General features: G+C 37.8%; 1 protein-coding gene across 1 annotated transcript in view; it reads right to left on the bottom strand.

Moving 5' to 3' along the window:
* Positions 1-962: 962 nt before the first annotated feature.
* spag1a (sperm associated antigen 1a) overlaps positions 963-19,811 on the bottom strand; it is a 21,378-nt gene continuing 2,529 nt past the window's right edge. Inside the window, exons 3-8 of the mRNA XM_084424150.1 lie at positions 19,586-19,738; positions 18,881-19,035; positions 13,571-13,712; positions 10,990-11,116; positions 10,663-10,789; positions 963-1,707 (exon numbers count right to left, since the gene is read on the bottom strand). Coding sequence (XP_084280276.1) covers positions 1,703-1,707; positions 10,663-10,789; positions 10,990-11,116; positions 13,571-13,712; positions 18,881-19,035; positions 19,586-19,738 — 709 coding nt within the window. The 3' untranslated portion in view covers positions 963-1,702. The remainder of the gene's footprint in view (positions 1,708-10,662; positions 10,790-10,989; positions 11,117-13,570; positions 13,713-18,880; positions 19,036-19,585; positions 19,739-19,811) is intronic.

Below are 19,811 nucleotides of genomic sequence, written 5' to 3'. Positions count from 1 at the left end.
TCACATGTTTTACTGCTCTATCCAGTACAATTATTTTATGTCTAATAGAGTTTTAATTGGTTTACATGTTTTCTTAGTCCATTTTATTCCTCTTAACATTTTAAGTGTGTATGTCTTTAAGAAAGGTATGGTTGGCCTGACAGAAAGCAGGAACTACACTTGTATAAAGAGAGCAGCATGGTAAACAAACAGGGTTCTCAACAGATACTAATCACTTTTCTGGAGTGTGGAGTTACCACTTGCGGACTCACCCTTCCAGACACCACTTCAAGCTTTTGGATTGTCGCTTCTTTTGGACTGTATATACACTCACATTAGGCCGCTTCAACACACAAGGGTTCTTATAGACTGTTTTAGGGTATGGTGCGATGGACTGTGCTTTTAACAGCCTGAGTTTTCCTGCTTTTATTGTGTTGTCTCTTGTGAAGATTGTAAATACACCGTTCTTATCCACTTTAACCTCAGTTTTGTCTCTTCTTTTAACACCCAATTCCTCACACAGTAAAATCTGACCCCATTTTAACTTTTGTAATCTCAACCTAATTGGCTGGACGTTACAATGTTACTCAATTTAAATGTTTATATCTGTTGTATTATCATGAACATTTTATATTTGGTAACTTAATATATAAAGTTTGTGGTAAGATTTATTTGAAGGAAATCTATACTTTTATTTATGATATTAAAGACATTTATACATGTTTTGTATATTATAATGTATTTCTATTATTTATTTATTTTAATTCCAGCAAATGTATTCTGTTGTTATCCATTCCACACATAAAAAAAAAATAAAAAAAAAAATAATGATTTCTGAAGGATCATGTGACACTAAAGACTGGAGTAATGATGCTGAAAAATTCAGCTTTTTCCTTAATATTTGCAGTGCTTTTGCGATTATGAAACTATTGTTTTATAATTACAAGACATAATCATTTCTAATGGCAAACATTTATCACCTAGAAGTTTATAAAGCCATTTATTTAGCTGATGCAAATTTGTTTAACTGAAACATTTCTTTTGCTGACATCCCAAAGAAAAAACTACATCTTATGTTATCGTTGTACATTCATACCTTGTGAGATCTAGTTTTATTTATGCATATTGAGACAATAGTTGGGCTGAAGGCTGGAAGATGTCAAAAAAATTACACTACATGAGCTACATGTATTCTTAAATTACACATTACAATGGAATAGCTATTAAAAATATATTAAATCCTGAGAAATGAGACATTTTAAATGTAGCAAATTAAACGTTCCTATACAATTTCATCTGTGAGTGTTAAATCACTCCATATGTGAGCCACAGCTTCTTATAAAAGGCACATTCTCTTATACACACGACAACCACATTACAACCCCATAATCCCGTTTGTTACACGCTTCCCAGCCGTGCCATGCTCACACGTGCCTATTGAAGCCAGAGTTAGAGATTATGAACCGTTTGCATGCGCTGCATGTCAGCATTGCATCAGACACAAATATTCCTAGAAGAACGTGAGATGAGTGTTTGTTGGAAGGGAAACTTTAGTTGCGGCGCGTGACAGTCTACACAAAGATGAATGGAGCCTCTTGGCGGGACTGTGGGATCTCAGAGCTGGGACTCTCAGGCTCGTTGGATCCGCTGTGTCTGGCTTTAATGAAGGAGGCTCTGTTCTTCCTGTAGCTCTCTGTTCACTTCATTATTTGTTGTCTTGATGTCAGCCTACAGAGAGGAAACAATCATCAGCATTCATGCATGTCATATTAAAGACAACTATTGCCATTAAAGTCAGCATGATATCCGTGCCCTCATAATCTTATAATTTCCCCTCCCTCTGACCCCAATGACATCTCTTCTCTTCTCTGATGACGTTTACCGGCGCGAGGGCAGGATATCCTGTCTCTCACATGACATCACAGCAATAGAGTGGTGCAGGGATGAAGTCAAAACCTGGAAGACTAATTCGCAGCTTGTTCCCTCAATATTTTCCCATGGGGTTTTATAATAGAGATTTTTTTTTTAAATTATGAGTAAAATAAGGTCTGTGGTAAACATTACCCCAGACAGCAACATAGTGTCGTCCAGATCCGGCCCACATCTGGTATGCGTGGATTCCACGTACCAAATGTGGGCCGGATCTGGGCCGACACTATGTTGCTGTCTGGGACGATACGTAAATGTTTTGCTCTACATTGTAACTACAGACACTCACACTCCAAACGTTCTTATCCAGTTACTTAGAAACATATGGTTTTTTAAATAAACCTTTTCCTTGTTTGGAAGCCGAAACACTTTTATATACGTCACAATAGGGAAGAACAGACTACTGAAATCACAACTTCCATTTCATGCCGACTTTAAATGCTCGATTTGATTTGGTGCGTATGCTGAACCTCGAAAGACAAAAATAAACGTAATACACAAAAGAGTGAAAGTTTTTCCTAATCATTTAGAATAAAGGCACATTCACATCCAGAACGATATTTGCGTCCACATCAACACGATAACTCTGTTTGTTATAAGCGAGTGCTGCAGTTTTGTCGTCTGTCATTTTAAATGCGCAACCTTTAAAGTTTGGTGGATTCTGATTTTGAATTGTATAAAGCACTATATAAATAAAGGTGACTTTAAACTGTTCGGGCTTTGCTTTTGTCTATTTTCTCATTATGAATATGATACGTTTCAAGTCAAATAAACAATTGTGTAATGCAATAAATCATTTAGTTTTGTCATGTACACAAAATTTAATTGCATCTTGAAACTCAATTTGTGTTTGCAAAAGTGTTTGACAAATTGTTAAAGACCATCCAACAAAATTATTGTATACACTTTGGGAAAAGAGTTTCTTTCGTAACTCCACAAAATTTGCAAGAATTTTCAATATCCAAGTTAAATTGTTCAATTAATTGTTTAACAGGATAGATTCTAGGCCTATAAAAGACCTCTTAAGTATTTGTTTCTTATTATTCAAACTCTTTTCCAGTTAATATTTCCCCAAAAAGATGACTAAAAGCTAATTAAGCAATAGATACACTACCACCATGATGATATGCGGATGGTCAATTTCAAAAAGCTGCTCGATTGGAGGGATCAATCATATCTGTTGCATAAACATGTGGGACAAGTTACGGGCCAAAGTTTAGTACCTAGGCCAGGTCTGGGATTTGTTCAGTTATGAGCAATTTAGTAATAATGAATGACCCTTGCCTCAGTATTCACCACTAATCAGCTAAACCTAAGATTAAAGTTCACTAAGGTAAGATGGCTGATTATAGAGGCTGTAAGCTAAATACAATTTAGGTGTTTTTATTACATGGCTGATTGGTCAGTTGCTGCATTCTGCAATCAAATATTTTTTATAAACTTAATACAACCCGTTCTGGTTCCATTCTATGCATTAGTTGTGGTGATTTTTCTGTGACTCTTTCTGCAGGTTACGCTGTTACGCCAGTAGGTGGCGACGAATCAGTGAATTAACCGATTCCTTCAAAAGTACTGATTTATTCAATAGCGCCACTGCGCATGTACGATCACACAGGTGTGATCAGTCTAGGCTGGTCGGTCCCTGGAGAGTACGATCACACCGGTGTGATTAGAATGGTAAGTGCATGATCAACTGCTGAATTCAAATGTGCTCTTGCACGTTGGCTGGCGCTGAGCCAGAGACAGGCGCTCAGAGCTGTCATATATCACAACTTTTCAGTGTTTTCAACCACATAATGTTTATTTTAGGTTTCAGACATATAAGTACTAAAAAAAAATACATTTAGAGTTCGTAAAATACACACTGATGTCAAAGGAAGAGGCAATAATAATCCTTTCCATTATAATTTGTTTTACTCATATCAGATACACATTGTGTAAGTAACTTTAAAGTTTACTCTATTCTTCTCCCAGTTCACCTGCCACTTACTTTTATGTATTTCGGGAGAAGTGGATGAATTCACGTGTTGTAAATCCAACAGATCCGATTCTCTGAACTGCGTCTGCGGCACAAACTAAGATGGCGGCGCACATCGCGCATGCAGCTCAACTAACGCGATCGTTATAAAGGTGTTTAAACAACAAAACACTTCCACTTGCATATATTTGACAATCGGAATATCAGATATTTCATGCCATATCTAACAAATTTGTGAATATTTTGAATAAAAAAGGAAAAATGACATAAAAGCAGATCGTCATTCATTCAGCTCTGTTGTTGCTGCGGTGTGTCAAGCTGCAGCAATGATGCGTCACCATGGAAACCATAAAGCGACACATTCTAAATAACGGTCGCCTTGAAAAACTCATTTTAAACTTACGTGTGAAAGGGTTAAATGTTTTGTTGATGAAATAAGAATAGACAAAGTAAAAGGACTGTGTCTAACATGTAAGTTACTCAGTATTAACTTGCTGTTGTGATATTCTGCTTAAATATAAACATGTAAGTTAGGCTAAAATAGTAATAACTGTACCGTGTCCTAACCAGACTAGACGCCGCAACAAGGATTCTTTTTTTGGAATAGTTTCTATTTCTGTGAGGTCGTGGCTGACAGCTCAATGATGATCTCAGGTATGCCAAAATGGTTTGTACAATACTAAAATTGTTTAATTTTAGTTCGAATGTCATATTTGCTTCAGTTTAAACTTTTAACAGCTATAATAAAAGCGACAATGGTTTACCTCAGATCTTGAAAAACAAGAGGTTATTCTTCTTATACTCTAAGAGTATATTTACTCTTTGTAAACAAAGGTTATTCCATGACAAATATTGTATCAATCACTGAGTATGTATGTTGAATTATGTTAAAATAGTTACACTCTTCTGATGATAAACGGAAGGCTGCATCCTACGAAGGCTGAAGGCCATCTCAGTTTGAAGGATCATTGGAAGGTAGCCTTCGGCTGAGTCCGAAATCGCCCCCTAAACCCATAATAAGTCCCCTAATACTGTTTACTTGAAGGAGTGAATGAAAACGAGTGAGCGAATTCGGACAGCCGTTGAGCGTACATCGTTGTAACGTTACACTCATTATTGCGGTGCAATGTGGGATTGAATAAGTGCACTCAATAACGTCCACTGGTTTCGGACACCACTCCACTACTAATGGCTGTCCACTCAAATAACGCCCTATTTGAGGGTATAGGGGGTGATTTTTAGATTCAGCCTTAGTTTCGCGTCCTTCATTCGGCGTGTTTTGAATCGGATGTAACCTTCGCGGCCTTAAATCACCCACAATCCTTTGCACACATTCCAATTCACAAAAATAATATGACAGTGTGGTGAAGATGAGTCCACCTTGCGATAACTTCTTGTAGCTAACGTGAGCGGTTTTAGCTTTATGTGGTAGCTTTAAGGGATACTCCACTTTTTTTGGAAATAGGCTCATTTTACAACTCCCCCAGAGTTAAACAGTTGAGTTTTACCGTTTTCGAATCCATTCAGCCGATCTCCGGGTCTGGCAGTACCACTTTTAGCATAGCTTAGCATAGATCATTGAATCGGACAAGACCATTAGCATCTCTCTCAAAAAAATGACCAAGGAGTTTTGATATTTTTCCTATTTAAAACTTGACTCTTCTGTAGTTACATCGTGTACTTAGCCTGGGTTTCCCCATACTGCCTTGCTCGCAGCGCGATTTTATTCACGCTGCTAGGCAGTCTGGACACCATGGACCAGATTTTCCCCTGAAAAAGGGAACCAATCACAGAACGGGGAGGGAGCAGCAAGACGATGACGACACCGAAGCAGTTTGTTTATATCTATGAATCCAACATGGCATCAGACTCGACGTTACCTTCTACCCTCATGTTTATCTTGCACAAACGGTAATATTCGCTAAACGCCATCGTGCACAAATAAATCTTTGACCCATCGTCTTTTTCCTCGTTGAATTTCTGTCACTCTACATACGTCATCTGGTATAATTGAAGCGATTGGTTATGAGCTACGTACAGGCGCATTTGATAGACATTCATAGCGCCCAATAAACGGCTCTGGGCATTCGTAAACCACGCCTCAAATACGAGAAAATTAACACGTGGTTCCCAGACCAAGTCTCAAATGAGACTTGGTCTGACGTTAGCCAGGCTATCGTGTACTAAGACCGACAGAAAATGTAAAGTTGCGATTTTCTAGGCTGATATGGCTAGGAACTATACTCTCATTCCTGCGTAATAATCAAGAAACTTTGCTGCCGTACCATGAGTGCAGCAGGCGTAATGATATGACGCAAGCGCCTGAAATAGGTCTAATAGGTTAGACAAACTTAATCCCGGTCACGTTGGAAGTTACTGAGCTGGGGACTATATTCAGGCGGATATTACATTATCTTTTGTTTTGCTGTAAATTAATCGCTAACACTAAATTGACAATAATGTAAGCCAATGACTGCAGACGGTTGTCATTCACTGTATTGCATTAATAAAAAGCCAAGAATTTTTTTAATACAAAGTATTTTCCCAAAATTAAGTTTGAATAGTATTTTCGTGCTGTGACCGTGGGGGCGGAAACGTGTGACGTTGCCATGCGCTCTTTCTAGACCGTCTCATTCTAGCGTTTAATTGCTGAGGAGGACACTAGCCTACAAGCCTCCGAAGGGCTGAACTAGGAAGGACGCGGTGTCGATAGGATGCAGCCTTCTGTTTGAGAAACACCCGAAAATGCTTCCTTGTTTCCTCGCTCCTCCAGCCTGTGACCCGGAAACCGATCAAAGTTAGCCATCTTTAATGACATCTCAATTCTCTAAATGCTCCGCGAGGAGGCGAGAAATGAGTGAGGAAGCTTCCAGAGGAGTTATGAGTGAGAATACACGGGTGTATCCTATGTGGAAGTCTTTCTTCTCGAGAAACCTGACGCACGTATAAATTATCCTCCCCCTTCACATATAACAGGAGCATGTGTATGGCTGCGCAAGGCTTAGCCTTCCTCTGGCCACAGACTTGAGACTAGTAGCATGGAATTTTCTCACTCAAACCACTGACTGCTGCTGCTTCTGATTGCTTTTAGAGGGAAGGGCTACCCATATCAGTTTTCTCAGTAATAATAGCATATTGGCAAAACAGATTTGGCAAGTGCATGTTTTTGCGCTCTGGAGACCATCCAACCAAAAGTTTCTGTGAATTTGCAGCGTTTACCAATATAGCCAATTCTTGAACGCAATGGCCAATCCGAGGTGTTTAAGTTAGGTCTGAACAAAAAAAACCTTGTTTTGAGCTGTGAGTGGATTCTGAGTTTTGCACACTCGCAAATCCTCTCATTATAAAGTGTAGACAAGTAAGAGATTCAGTGACAGCTTTTTAGTGGTTATAAAGAGTGTGCTTTTTGCCATGCCAAATCCTGCATACAGTATGCTTTCTTTTCTGTTAAAATTAACAGTGGTTTGTGAACGTAGATGCTTTATAATAATAAATCATTTTTCGGGAGCTTTTATGCTGGGATATGAAGGTTGTGCGACGACACGTAACTTGAAACTATTTCAAGGAAATCTTTTGTTTTTGAAGGTGAAGCGCATGGAGTTGGTTCACTCTCCGCCTGTGGTTTCCAACCCTGGTCCAGAAGTACCCCCAGCACTGCACATTTTAGGGTACAGACGACAACGTTGTCAAAATGGTCAGCTTTTACACGGATCCAAAAAAGGATAAAAATGCTGTGTTATGTATGCCAGACCAGTAGTTGGCAAAACTACGTACCTATAGACTGAGCACGTAATCCACATGCACGTTACATCACCGCTTTCACAGATTCACGTTTTTGTAGTTTACACAGAGACAATAACGGTATCGTTTTCAAAACCATGCACTTTAGGGTTGTTTACACAACACTGTTTTCAACTAAAACCCTTAAATTTGATGAGTTTTGGCAGTTCATTTACACAATAACGCCTTTTGGGGGCCTGAAAATGCTAACTTTTGAAAACGGGTTTCAAAGTGCAAGTTTGCGAATTTGTGAAAACGGTGACGTCACACACATGTGGATTACGTGTTCAGTCTATGTCCACACAAAAAACGGAAAGGAAAAACGTTTCCATTTTTAGTACATCGTTGTTGTGTAAATGTATAATTTGAAACCTGTTTACAAAAGTTTGCGTATTTTTAGGCACCCAAAACGGCGTTTTAAATAAACGGCCAAAACATATAGAGTTTAACGTTTTTAGTTAAAAACGGTGTCGTGTCAACAGCCCCTTGGATGTCTCCTAATCAAACACAGGTGATTCAACTCATTAGCACGTTAGTTAACACTCCAAGACCTCAGATGGGTGTGTCACAGATTGTGCTGTGTTGGGTGTACTCCAGGACTAGGGTTGGGAACCAATGTCATAATGCAACCGCAATAAGGAGTGCACAAGCGATGTACACTCAACGGCTGGCTACCAGAGAATACCCATGCTCTGTGAGCGTCACGCAGAATGAGTTTCCTCATATTGCCTAAAGATACCATCTGCAGCACTTAAGGTGCACTCAGTCTCTGAATTCACTCACTGGTTTTCATTTGCTCAGTGGACTATATTAGTGGAGTAATGTTGTGAATAGTGAGTAGTGAATTAGGTTATATAGCTGCAGGAATGACATGTTGTAGGCCAAAACTCGTAAATGAGTTGCATTTTAGCACATCCAGTTCCATCGCCCTGAAATCAATTGGTTTTCTAAATGAGTTTTTGGATAAATGCTTGAAATAAAGTCTGTGTTTAACACAAGTTCAAGATATATCCATTCCATGTTTTATTGTACAACATAAATTACATCAGTAATACTGACCGCCTTGTGCTTTTTTTAAAGATTTTTTTTCTTTAAAAGGCAGTTTCTAACAAGTGTCTAAATGGGACTACAGAACAGAAAAAAGTCATCACCTTACTAGTCCGCTTTCACTGTCCCATTGTGTTTATATTCATGCCATTGCAAACTATTCTAACTCAAACTTTCAGGGAAAATGTTTTTAAATAAAGACTGCAAGAGTTAATGGTGATGTTGTTGTCATGTGACCGTGGTGTAGTTTGTTTATAGAGTGGTGCCGGTATGATGTCACTTTGTAGGCCAACCGGCAGTTAGCATCACACGGGTTCCCTCGACAAAAACCCAGTAGGATTTTTCCATAGGCTTTTTGCAAGAAACATTTTCCAAGAAAGTTTGAGTTTAGTTTATCCAGAGAGTAGTTTATAAGAGTACAATTATAATCATAACGAGGCTGTAAAAGCGGACTGAGTTTACCTGTCCATCGTGATGATTTATAATGTCCCCGACAGCCTCTGTAGTCCCATTTAGCCACTTGTTAGCAACTGTTAGTTCTTTTTCAAGAAACGTAACAGCTTAAAAAAATCACGAGTGGGGTAATACTGATGTATTTTACGTCGTAGAATAAAACGTGAAAGTGTCTTGAGCTTGTGTTCACCACAGACCTTATGGAGCCTTCACATGCTATGGTAATTATGGTAAATACCAAAAGCCGACGTGGAAAATGCACATGAACACCCCCTCTTGTGGTATTTTCCACTGGGCAGCTCGTAGAATATTTTGATGCACGAGTTGCCGAGATGAGATAACCTTTGACCTTTTCAAAATGGCGGAGAGCAACGCAAGAGTCGTGAATGGTAAGCACTGTACACAACTAAACGTTTTTTGCTACTGTTAGCGGATAGTTTTTGTAGCCTATACAATGTTGTGTCATTAACAATTGTAATATAATGCGTTAACACTCAGTGTCAGTTTTAAAAATACCGTTATGGTTTGGTGTTACCTACCCAGAGCAGATGCTAGCTAGCAGTCAATAGGAGCCTCCTAGTAATGAGCGGTCAGGCAATTTACTCACTGGATCTGTGAGTCCATCTTTTCCCTACATTACGACAACAACAGCACTTGAACACAACACACTGGTAAATACCACTTCACAAGTGGAAAATATCATCTTTTCCATAGCACGTGAAGGCTCCATTATTTCAGCCATTTAACCAAAAAAACATTGACTTTGGGACGATGGAACCAGAAGTGATAAAATGCCAACTTGCTTCCAGGCTTTGGCCTACAAAGTGATGTCATACCTGCACCACTCTATAAGGTGTGTTCACTCCATGTCATAATTACCATAACAATTCTGAACTGTAAAAAGCCTTCACGTTCATGTAGAAGATGTAATTACAATGTGTAATCTCAATTTTCTGAGATCTATGACTTATGCCACCTGACCACTGCAGCTTTAAGGTGTGTTCGATTTGAAGCGCCGCTGTGTAGACAGTGTGTGACATCAAAGTACCGGGAAAGCGATTCGAAAGCATACGGAGCTTTATTTACGGTAATTACGAATAGCAATAGTCTGCATTTAGCTTTTTACTCCTAGCAATTGTATTTTGGCATCAAAATTTGTAAAAGTTGTGTTAATTTGTGAAGATTATTATGATGAACAGAACTTTTGTTGGTGACAGAGCTTATTTTCTTTAATAATCCAAAATCCACTGTAAAAAATCCTATTGGGATTTGTCGAGGGGACAAGGGTTAAGCGAACTTCCGGGTTGGCCTACAATAATACGTCATCACTGCAGCGCTCTATAATGATTTTGGATACAACCAGACAAATTGCTTGTCACTGGAATAATATCACATCGCAATTTAGGAAACAATGTTGTACCAAGGAACTGATTTCCTATATAGTCTAAACTGTGTTAGATTCTCGACTTCCGGTTCATTGGCTAGTGAGAGTTTACCTTGGGCATTATCCATTAGACTTTCTCTTAGCAGGTTAGTCACCAGCTCCAGCTCCTGCTCGGCCTCCTGCACTTTTGGATCCAACTGCAGTACTTCCTGTAAATCAGTGCTGGCTGACAGGTAGTCCTGTGAGAAAACATATAGACAGACCATCTAAACTCTTACTGCACTTACTGCAGTACAGTACAGTAGTGCTTAGTCAGTTTATTCTCTACTGCACACAAAATCGCTATTTACAGTGTTTTAAATGGATTGTTTAACCACTGTAAAATGCACAAAAATAAAGGAGAGATACTCTCTTTTCACCATTAAGACAAAATATAAACCTTCAAGCCTTTGTGTGCCAGTGCACGTCTGTAAAATGCTTTCTTATTGTTTGGCTCGATCTGAAGTGCCGAATCACAGTCCCGTTTGGCTTCTGCGAAACAATCCAGCTTGAGATAGCACAGAGCTCTGGAAAACACAACAGACATTTCTCATTCAGCAATGCGGCCTGGCTCTCTCCTTGGGTGTTTTATGCAGGAGTTGTCAGAGCTGATTGCTGACTGAATAGCTTCGTCTGAGCAGCTCCAGTCTCAGCACTTTTTAGAAGGCTTGATCAAATGAGAGACAGGACAACATGTACAGCTATTTAGGATTCATTGCTAGTATTTAGTGTGAACTGCAAAGCACCAAACTGCGACTGTAAATACTAGAGTATGGCTTGCTTCTTACTGCGCAGTATATACTAACCCACGTACAGTATGTCAGACAGTATGCGTTATGCAACATTTCAAACATTCATATGCATACGGTTTTCACCAGTGCTATTTTAGTATTATTTATATACAATTATAGTACATTTTATTTATATATTTTAAGTTTTTATTACATTGATTTAATTTGTTGTCATTTTATGTGCTTTTGTCATTTTTTGGTCAAAATTTTATTTTTGTCAAAATCATGTGCCCTCAATATTTCATTAAAATAACTTCCTCTCCATCATTACATGTTTACTGGTGCGAGGATGGGACAACCTGTCAATCACATGAGATCATAGCAATAGCAAACCACAACGATCCAATCAATTCCCAAGTCCCACCCTACATTTTTTCTTGTTCGAGAAGCAGTGTCGTATATACGTCACAATAGGGAAGAAAACACTATTGCAACTTCTGTTTCATGCGACTTTTAGTACTTCAACTTTTTACATTTTATTTCAGTTTGTTGTCAAGACAACATTTCCCATTTTTTCCTTTACGTTTTTCATCTAATATTTATGTTTATTTCAGCTTTAGTTCATTCATTTAACGAAATCAAATTGAATTTTAATCAACAATAACAACACGGGTTGTCACATGACCTATGTTCAATTCCATGTTTAATTCAGTGTTTCCAAAATTAAACATTTGTTTAGCAATTTTTTGATAATTCGTCATACTGGACCATTCTTGAACACATCAACTGAATATTTGTCAAGTGTAAGGTTGATTCATGCACATTGCATTGTGGGATACAGTATTCTGCACAGTGTGCTGTGTTATTACTTAAAGGGGTCATATAATGCCATTTTTGTACAAGTTAATATGATTCTTTAGGGTCTAAATGAAAAGTTTGTAATATACTTTAAAAATTCTCATTAGTATTGTAAGAAAACACTCATTTTACCTGGTCAAAAACAGCTCTGTTTTCAGCACGCCATTTAAGTGCATGTGTCTTTAAATGATAATGAGCTTTGCTCACCCCGCCCCTCTGTTCTGTGGGGTGTTTTTACACAACACACGTGGAGTGTTGCCTTGACAACAGTTGAGGGTATATTTTGGACATCTGTGCAACCGAATCAATTTGAACCGGAGTCGGACCCAGAACAAGATGACGGCCCCGAAGAAGTTCGAGAATTAAGGCTCGAACAGGACGTTTCTGAATGGTTGGTTAAAGTAATGTCACTTTGATCTATCTTTGTGTGTACTGGCAGGGTAGAGTAGTGAGATACGAACGCTATGCGTTTACTGATGTATACGTTAGTTCATTGACAGATTGATGTTACAGCTAATGGTCATGAAAAACTTTTTTCGGTAAATGTAGGCTTGTCAGTGATGCGTAACGTTATCTATGCAGTGTTAGGTACAACTGTCAGGGCTGAAGCACTGACATAAGGTCACAGCAGGAATGTTTCTAGCAGTAGTTGAAGGACACCTAAGAATTTGTTGTAATGTATGTTAATGTCCAGTTTTATACTGACCCTCGTTTGTAAAGCAGTCTGGTGTGAAATGATTCGCGCAAACATGAAAGCATTGACGTTGATCGTGGGGAATATTCCCTTCGAAAACAAAACTCAGTCACTGCGTATTCAGCGGTTCGGATTTAGAAACATCAAAATTACTGCTGTGTTCATTATTACACCCAAGAACTGAACACCACAATCGCTTCGACGCCATTCTGCTCCAGCGTATCAACAATGCGGACTACGATGACAGCTCGCTCAGGGCGGGTCTGAGTTGAAACGCTGCTGTCAATTAACAATCGTGGGAGGGGCGTCCGACCGTGTGACGTCACACGGTCAGACGGCTCGATTTGAGACGGGAAAACATATAAGGAGATTTAAAAAAAAAACACTGGATGGATTTTTATCATTATATGATGGTTGTGTACAGGCACTGCCAACACACATTTCAGTACAATCAACTTGTAAAAGTGCATGTACCATTATATGACCCCTTTAACATCTTGGCAAGTAGTAAGTCACTTAGTCAGTAATTTGGCTTTTCCACGCATACCAAAATGTGCATACTGCACACAGTACAATATACATATTGCTGAAATAGTATGTGTAATGTGGTGTGCTTTTCTGAACACAGTTCACTAAAAACAGTTGTAAAGCATTTTAAATAGAAGCCTGTTTTCACCTGGTCAATTGGGCATGTTTACCTGTTGGTGTAGATGGCACATTCGTCAGATTTGATAGCCAGACACTCACTGTATTTGTCCACAGCACCTTGAAACTGGCTGTTCTTCACTAGTTCATTTCCTTCTTGTTTCATCAATGTGAATCGAGCCTCTGCTTTTCTGGCTGTGGAAAAAGTAGATACAGTAGAATTAAACTTCCAACTTCCGTCCCAAGACAGAGAGCCGTCACCTTTTTTTTTTTTTATGTCCCTCTTCAGTAAATGATCATTATCCACTCTAAAAAGCCGGATGTAACGAAACCTGTAAATAAAAAAATAAAAAAATGCAACGACAATTTTTTTTTTTATAATGTAAATAAACAAATAGAAGTTATTGTATTAAGGTAGTGAGAATTGTCATGGAAATAATGTCACAATGCATAAAATCTTAAGGCTCATACAAATAGGCTTACTTTTTTCTTTATGAAAAGTTTAATATCCAGTGTTATTTTAGTCATATTTATATACTATTGCACTACAGTATTCATTGATATTTTGAATGAGCTTTTATCTGTATATTTTTGTTTTCATTTTAATATTGTTGTGTGCTTTTGTCTTTTTTGTATTTAGCTTTGTTATTATTATATTATTTCATTATTATAGCATTTTTATTTAAGTATTAGTTTTAGTAATTGTAGAACCTAAAAAAAAAACTTTTGATTTCAGTTATTTGCCATTGCAACATTGCATAATTTTGTTTACGTGTTTCTCATCTAGGCCTAATATTTGTATTTTATTTTATTTCAGCTTTATTTCAATTAAAGATTTTTTTTTTTTTATAGATTTAGGTTTAGTAATAATAACAACACTGGGAATTTTTCTTTTGGTTTTAGGTTAAAATGAGACCTGGACATGTTATCGTAAGAGTTGCACAAAAGAGATGCACCACACTACGTGTGCAGGCTTATGTGGCAGAATGTTTGGCAAGTTTGCAATAGTTCTTCTCATTTCCAGTAAAGGCAGCAAATGCTGTGGGAATACTCCCATTATTATGACATCATCTGGCTCATAGTACAAAAAAGCAAAGGCCGCCCCATTGTTAATGTGATCAGGTGCTGATGTGTGCTGTGTGATCATGTGGGTTTTCCTTTCTCGGTTCAGAATGAAACCGGAGCTGTCTGGTTCCATTACGATGAAAGCTGACTATGTTACAGCTTTACATAATTGATTGCCATCTAGTGCTGTACATACATGCTGACAAATGCTTTTAGATGCTGCTTGTGACTGAAACTGAACATAATTATTATAAACATGGAAACAGCAAAAATGTAAACGTCACATGCTATGCTAAACCTTATAAGGCTTTCCAGCAGATGTCTATTATCATTGTTCAGTTTTATTTTTGTCAGCATCATACTGTATTATTCATCAGCACTGGCCTGCATTTGCAGTTCTTTGGTGTTCTGGCATGGATTTTTGTTTTTAAATGCATTGTTTAATCCATGCAGCCAGCTTTCATAACCTCAGCATGAATATCCTAGCAGGTTGAGACTGGTTTATGTTGGTTAGCGTTGAACCACTGTGAATTATTAAAACCGTGCTTGTTACATCTTGTACTTGTCCAATCAGTGCATCTTCATTCAATAATGATTGCATGGATTATTCATATTTATATGCTCAGGAGAACTTCTCACGAAACATTTATGTCTATGCAAATAAACTTGTTCTTAACCTTATTGTAATGTTAATGAATTTGCATTTTTTAAACGAGCGACTGCATACCCAAAGATAGTAATTTGCATAAAACACTCCCAAACAATATATAAAGGTTTTCTGCACAACCTTTCCTTTACAGTCTTTTGTCACTCTCAGCAAACTCATGACGCTCTTGAAACTGAAAGCATGTTGTGCAGCAAAATCCTCAAGCAATAGAGAGCAACAGTTGGGTTCGGGAAGTAAAAACTCAAATTTTGAACTGAAGATTTTGAACGGTATCTTATAAACCTTTAAAGACAGACCTAATGTGAGCTATGAGGTTGGTAATCCATGGTATTTGCTTCCGCTGAAGCCGTCAGCCTGCATTATTTCAGCTTTTAAATAGTCATGTTTAACAGTGGAATTTCTGGTGAAAACTACATTCCCCATTCAAAAAAAGACACAAATCCCAGTGTTGAAAAAAGTAACACGCTCCTAAACATAGATATGTATACGTAGATCCACATCAACCGCCATCTTGGAACAGTCAGTGTGTCGTCACAAGCACAGTAAGAATCAATGAGGCCACAACATTGCGCAGCTTCTGGTTGTGAAGTCGCCAACATTTAAATTCCCAAAGAAATTGGATAACCTTTCACAGGTGAGAATGTGTTGGTTTGTGTTTTTATATGTATTAAATCAATATTACAGGTTTTTAAACTAGGGTAGCTTTTTAATGTTGTGTTAGCTGACGCCTTCGTCTTGTTGGATAGAGTAAGTTTAGCAGAATCATCTGCTTAAGTCTATTGCAGATAAAGATATTGTCGGCGCCAGGACACACGAATTGGCATAATAATTTTTTTTTTTAATATATATCTATGCTCCAAAATATCTCTTTAGCTCCGCCCACTCCCATGAAGCACTGTGAATGACGTAATTGAGTCAATCTCCCTATGCTTTTAAAATACTGAAATGTTTGTGTATATAGGCTATATATATATATATATATATATATATATATATATATATATATATATATATATATATATATGCATATTTTGCAATAAACCTGAAATATACTGTTTTTATACAATCAATATTTGTAAATGAGTAGTTTTATAATTCTCCATCAGTTTTAATTCGATTATGCTGTTTGCAATGCTTCATGGGATTGTAGTTTTTTCCCTCACTAAAACCGTTAAGTACACAGTCCTGTACCTTTGTATTTTTGTCCCGATTTTCAAGAACGTTTCACCTCATAGCTGAAGGGCTTGGTTCATGGGTTATAACTCTTTAAGGAAGACTATTTTAAAATCCCTATGGGAAACATTAGTGAAAAAAATACTTCAGGAACCAGCGCTGCTTAAAAGGGGGCGGGCACTGTTGAACTCTTTTGCTGCGTCCCAATTCAGAGGCTGCATCTTTCGATGGCCGCATTCAAAGGCCGATTGCCTCACGGCACAACAAAGGATGTCCCAATGGACCCTTTTCACAGACTGTGATGACGTGTTTTAATGGTCAACAGCATTATAAATCCTGCAAAAAATTATGTACTTTTATAACACTATACTTTGTATTATATTACCTTTGCATCAAATTAAGGATGCAGCCTTTGAATTGGGACACAGTCTATGTCTCAAAACCAGTTCAGACACAATAAACATCTTTTCTCAATTAGCCAAGCAATGCTTATCTGCATACTTAGAGGAACTTTGCAGCTCGAGTTGTACTGCACCTTTCCTTACTCTTTTACTATGATGAAATATATTCAAGATTAAATAACAATTCTCCCAACACGTTTAAATGGCCAGTATGTGATTTTTGCGTACATGTGATTTCAGTTGTTTCCTAAAAACAGAAATTTAGAATAATTTTAAGTACGAAAGTTATTGATGAATCATTGTTGAATTGTGAATTGTGAAAATGTTTGTACGCACAAATCAATGAGTGAGACCCGCTCTTATCAACCTTGTAAATATGCAAATAAGATATATGTTCAGTAATGGACCATTTCAGATGTGAAAGACAGTATTGTAGCCTACCTAATTTCTTTATAGATTGCTAATGAAGTTAGCAATTTTAAACTATAACCTGTACTGTTTACACTTATTAGTTAGTTCCCTGCTGAAAAATCCAGACTGGTTTATGCTGGTTAGTGAGGGTATAGTGAGGGTAAGTGCTGGTACAGTCTGGTTTATGCTGGTATAATACTGGTCTAGCTGGTGAACCAGCATATGCATGCTGTTCCCAAGCAAAAAGGAGCTGGTGAAGCTGGTTCACCAGCATGCTCTTGCAGGGTTGAGTGTGAGTAGGCCAGCTCTCTGTATGCAAGCAGTGTTTTGGGCACAGGCATTGTTTTTGCTTGAATATTTTCTTGCATAGTTTTTGCCTCCATATTAATGATGTAAAGAACAATATAAGGTAAAAAATAACCCTTATAACTCCCTCTGCTGAAAGTAGAACTGAAACTTTTAATTGTTTAAGTTAAGATTACATTATTAATCAATGTCTTCTGTTTCACAAATCAGTTAAAATAAGTTAAAAAGAACTTGTGTACATTGCATAACAAAAGCATTATCATAAGCAGTTTGTTCAATAACAGGGGTTATGAGAAGAGCTTTTTCAATGGGATTGGTTAATAACAACTTGATAATGAAAGTTCAAAACTGAAAGTTACTGTTTTTAAAGACTTTCATACTTATTTGGAAAGTCAAATCCAGCTGTCAGTCAAACTTTTCTTGGTCTTTAAAGGGGTGGTATAATGCCCTTTTCACAAGATGCAATATAGGTCTCTGATGTCCCCTGAGTGTGTATGTGAAGTTACCCCACACATATTTTTATATAGCATGTTAAAATTGTTACTTTTTGAGGGTGAGGGTGCTCCTTTAAATGCAAATGAGCTGTTGCTCCTGGCACAGAGGGCGGAGCTACAACAGCTTGTGTCCTTAGCAGCTTCGATTACCTCACACAGACACACACTGAAAATTTCAAAGACGTTTATCCTTTTATGTCCAAACCGGAGTCGGACAAAGATGGAGAGACTCAAGAAGTGACAACATGTAGACAACATTTCTGAATGGTTAGTTGATGAATTTAGGTTGCTTAGGTGTAGTTATCTTCTAGTCATTGATTAGCATATTCTGTCTTGATAATCTATAAATTGAGTTCTCAGGGGTGGGGTTTATGTACATTTTAGGGTTAGTGATGCCACTAACCCGGGAGGAAGCTCGTTTAGTCCCTATCATTCGTTTGTTATAGTCCTTAAAAAGCAATTTCTTTAAAATCTCCATTTGCTTTGAACTTTGAGCGTTGTAACTTTGCTGATGTCGTTTATGCTCAAACTGCAACATTACACACTAAAGTTAGAAAAGTCAAATCATAATCAACCACCCCTTTAACTACGAACACACACTAATAAATGTGATATTATGTTACACATACACAAGTTTTGTTGTGGTCTTGCTGGGATCATACCAGCCCCTAAAAGACAACATATGCTGGTCCACCAGCACACCAGCATCTCAAGCTGGATCTTTCAGCAGGGTTGTGCTTTCTAAAGAGAAGCATCACTATTGCTCATAATTGAGTACAAAACTGTTCTATCTGGCCGCTGTTATCTTTTTGGTGTTGGTTTTGGTTCAGTTGCGATCTAACTCACCCTTGTCCTGTTCTGCTCTGTCTGCGCGGGCCTGCAGAACCTCTGCACTGGGTTCATCTTTGCGGTGCTGCTGGGCAGAAAGCGGAACCATTGGAATCTCTGGAAGCTTCTCTCGCCATTCAGGACCGTCCTGATCTATCAGCATTTTTGTGATTCTGAGAACACATAACAAGCACAATCAGACATAACTGGAATTTGTACCATTTCACCTAAAAAAAATAAAATAAATTCCTTAAGTACTTAAAAATATCTAAACATCCTTGAAATGAGATCTATTGACTTGAGGACAAAAAATGATACAAATATATAAATACTTATTTACAGACAATACATCTTGAATATTGAAGTTTACTTTTCATCCTATTGGCCTGTTTTGTTTTGTTTTTAACAATGAAAACAACACTGCTAACCTTCTGCCAGGACATTATCTGTTCATTTTAATGACATTTCATGTAACCCTAAAACACAACATAATGCATAATGCAAAATACGAGTAAAACACCTGTGAAAAATCAAGAAGGAAAATGTCTTCACATTAACAGTGTTCTTAGAAGCATAAACATTCCAAATCTAACTTCTTATGCAATTTGTCTTCTTAAGGATGTTTAGGTTTTTATTTTAAAGTATAATGACAGTAATAAACTGCATTTTTAAACATTAAAATGCTCAGAAAATGTACGTTTCCCTGTGGGCAATGAATTATACCTGTGCACACTGTCGTGAGCCGCCTGCACGCTGATGTCTATCTGCAGTACTGTCTTGTAATCCACATACGCCATCCTGTAGCGCTCCAGAGATTCATACGCCATAGCTCTCCGGAGGAGGGGCTTCAGGGAGAAGGGGTGGAGCTCGAGGGACCTATAAATAAACAGGATGAGACACAGAGGATCAAGGTCTTTCACTGATCCTGTGCCCTACAATTAACTCTCTA

The sequence above is a fragment of the Rutilus rutilus genome (assembly GCF_951802725.1).
Source record: "Rutilus rutilus genome assembly, chromosome: 11".
Taxonomy (NCBI): Eukaryota; Metazoa; Chordata; class Actinopteri; order Cypriniformes; family Leuciscidae; genus Rutilus; species Rutilus rutilus.
This window is presented reverse-complemented; position numbering and strand designations above follow the sequence as displayed.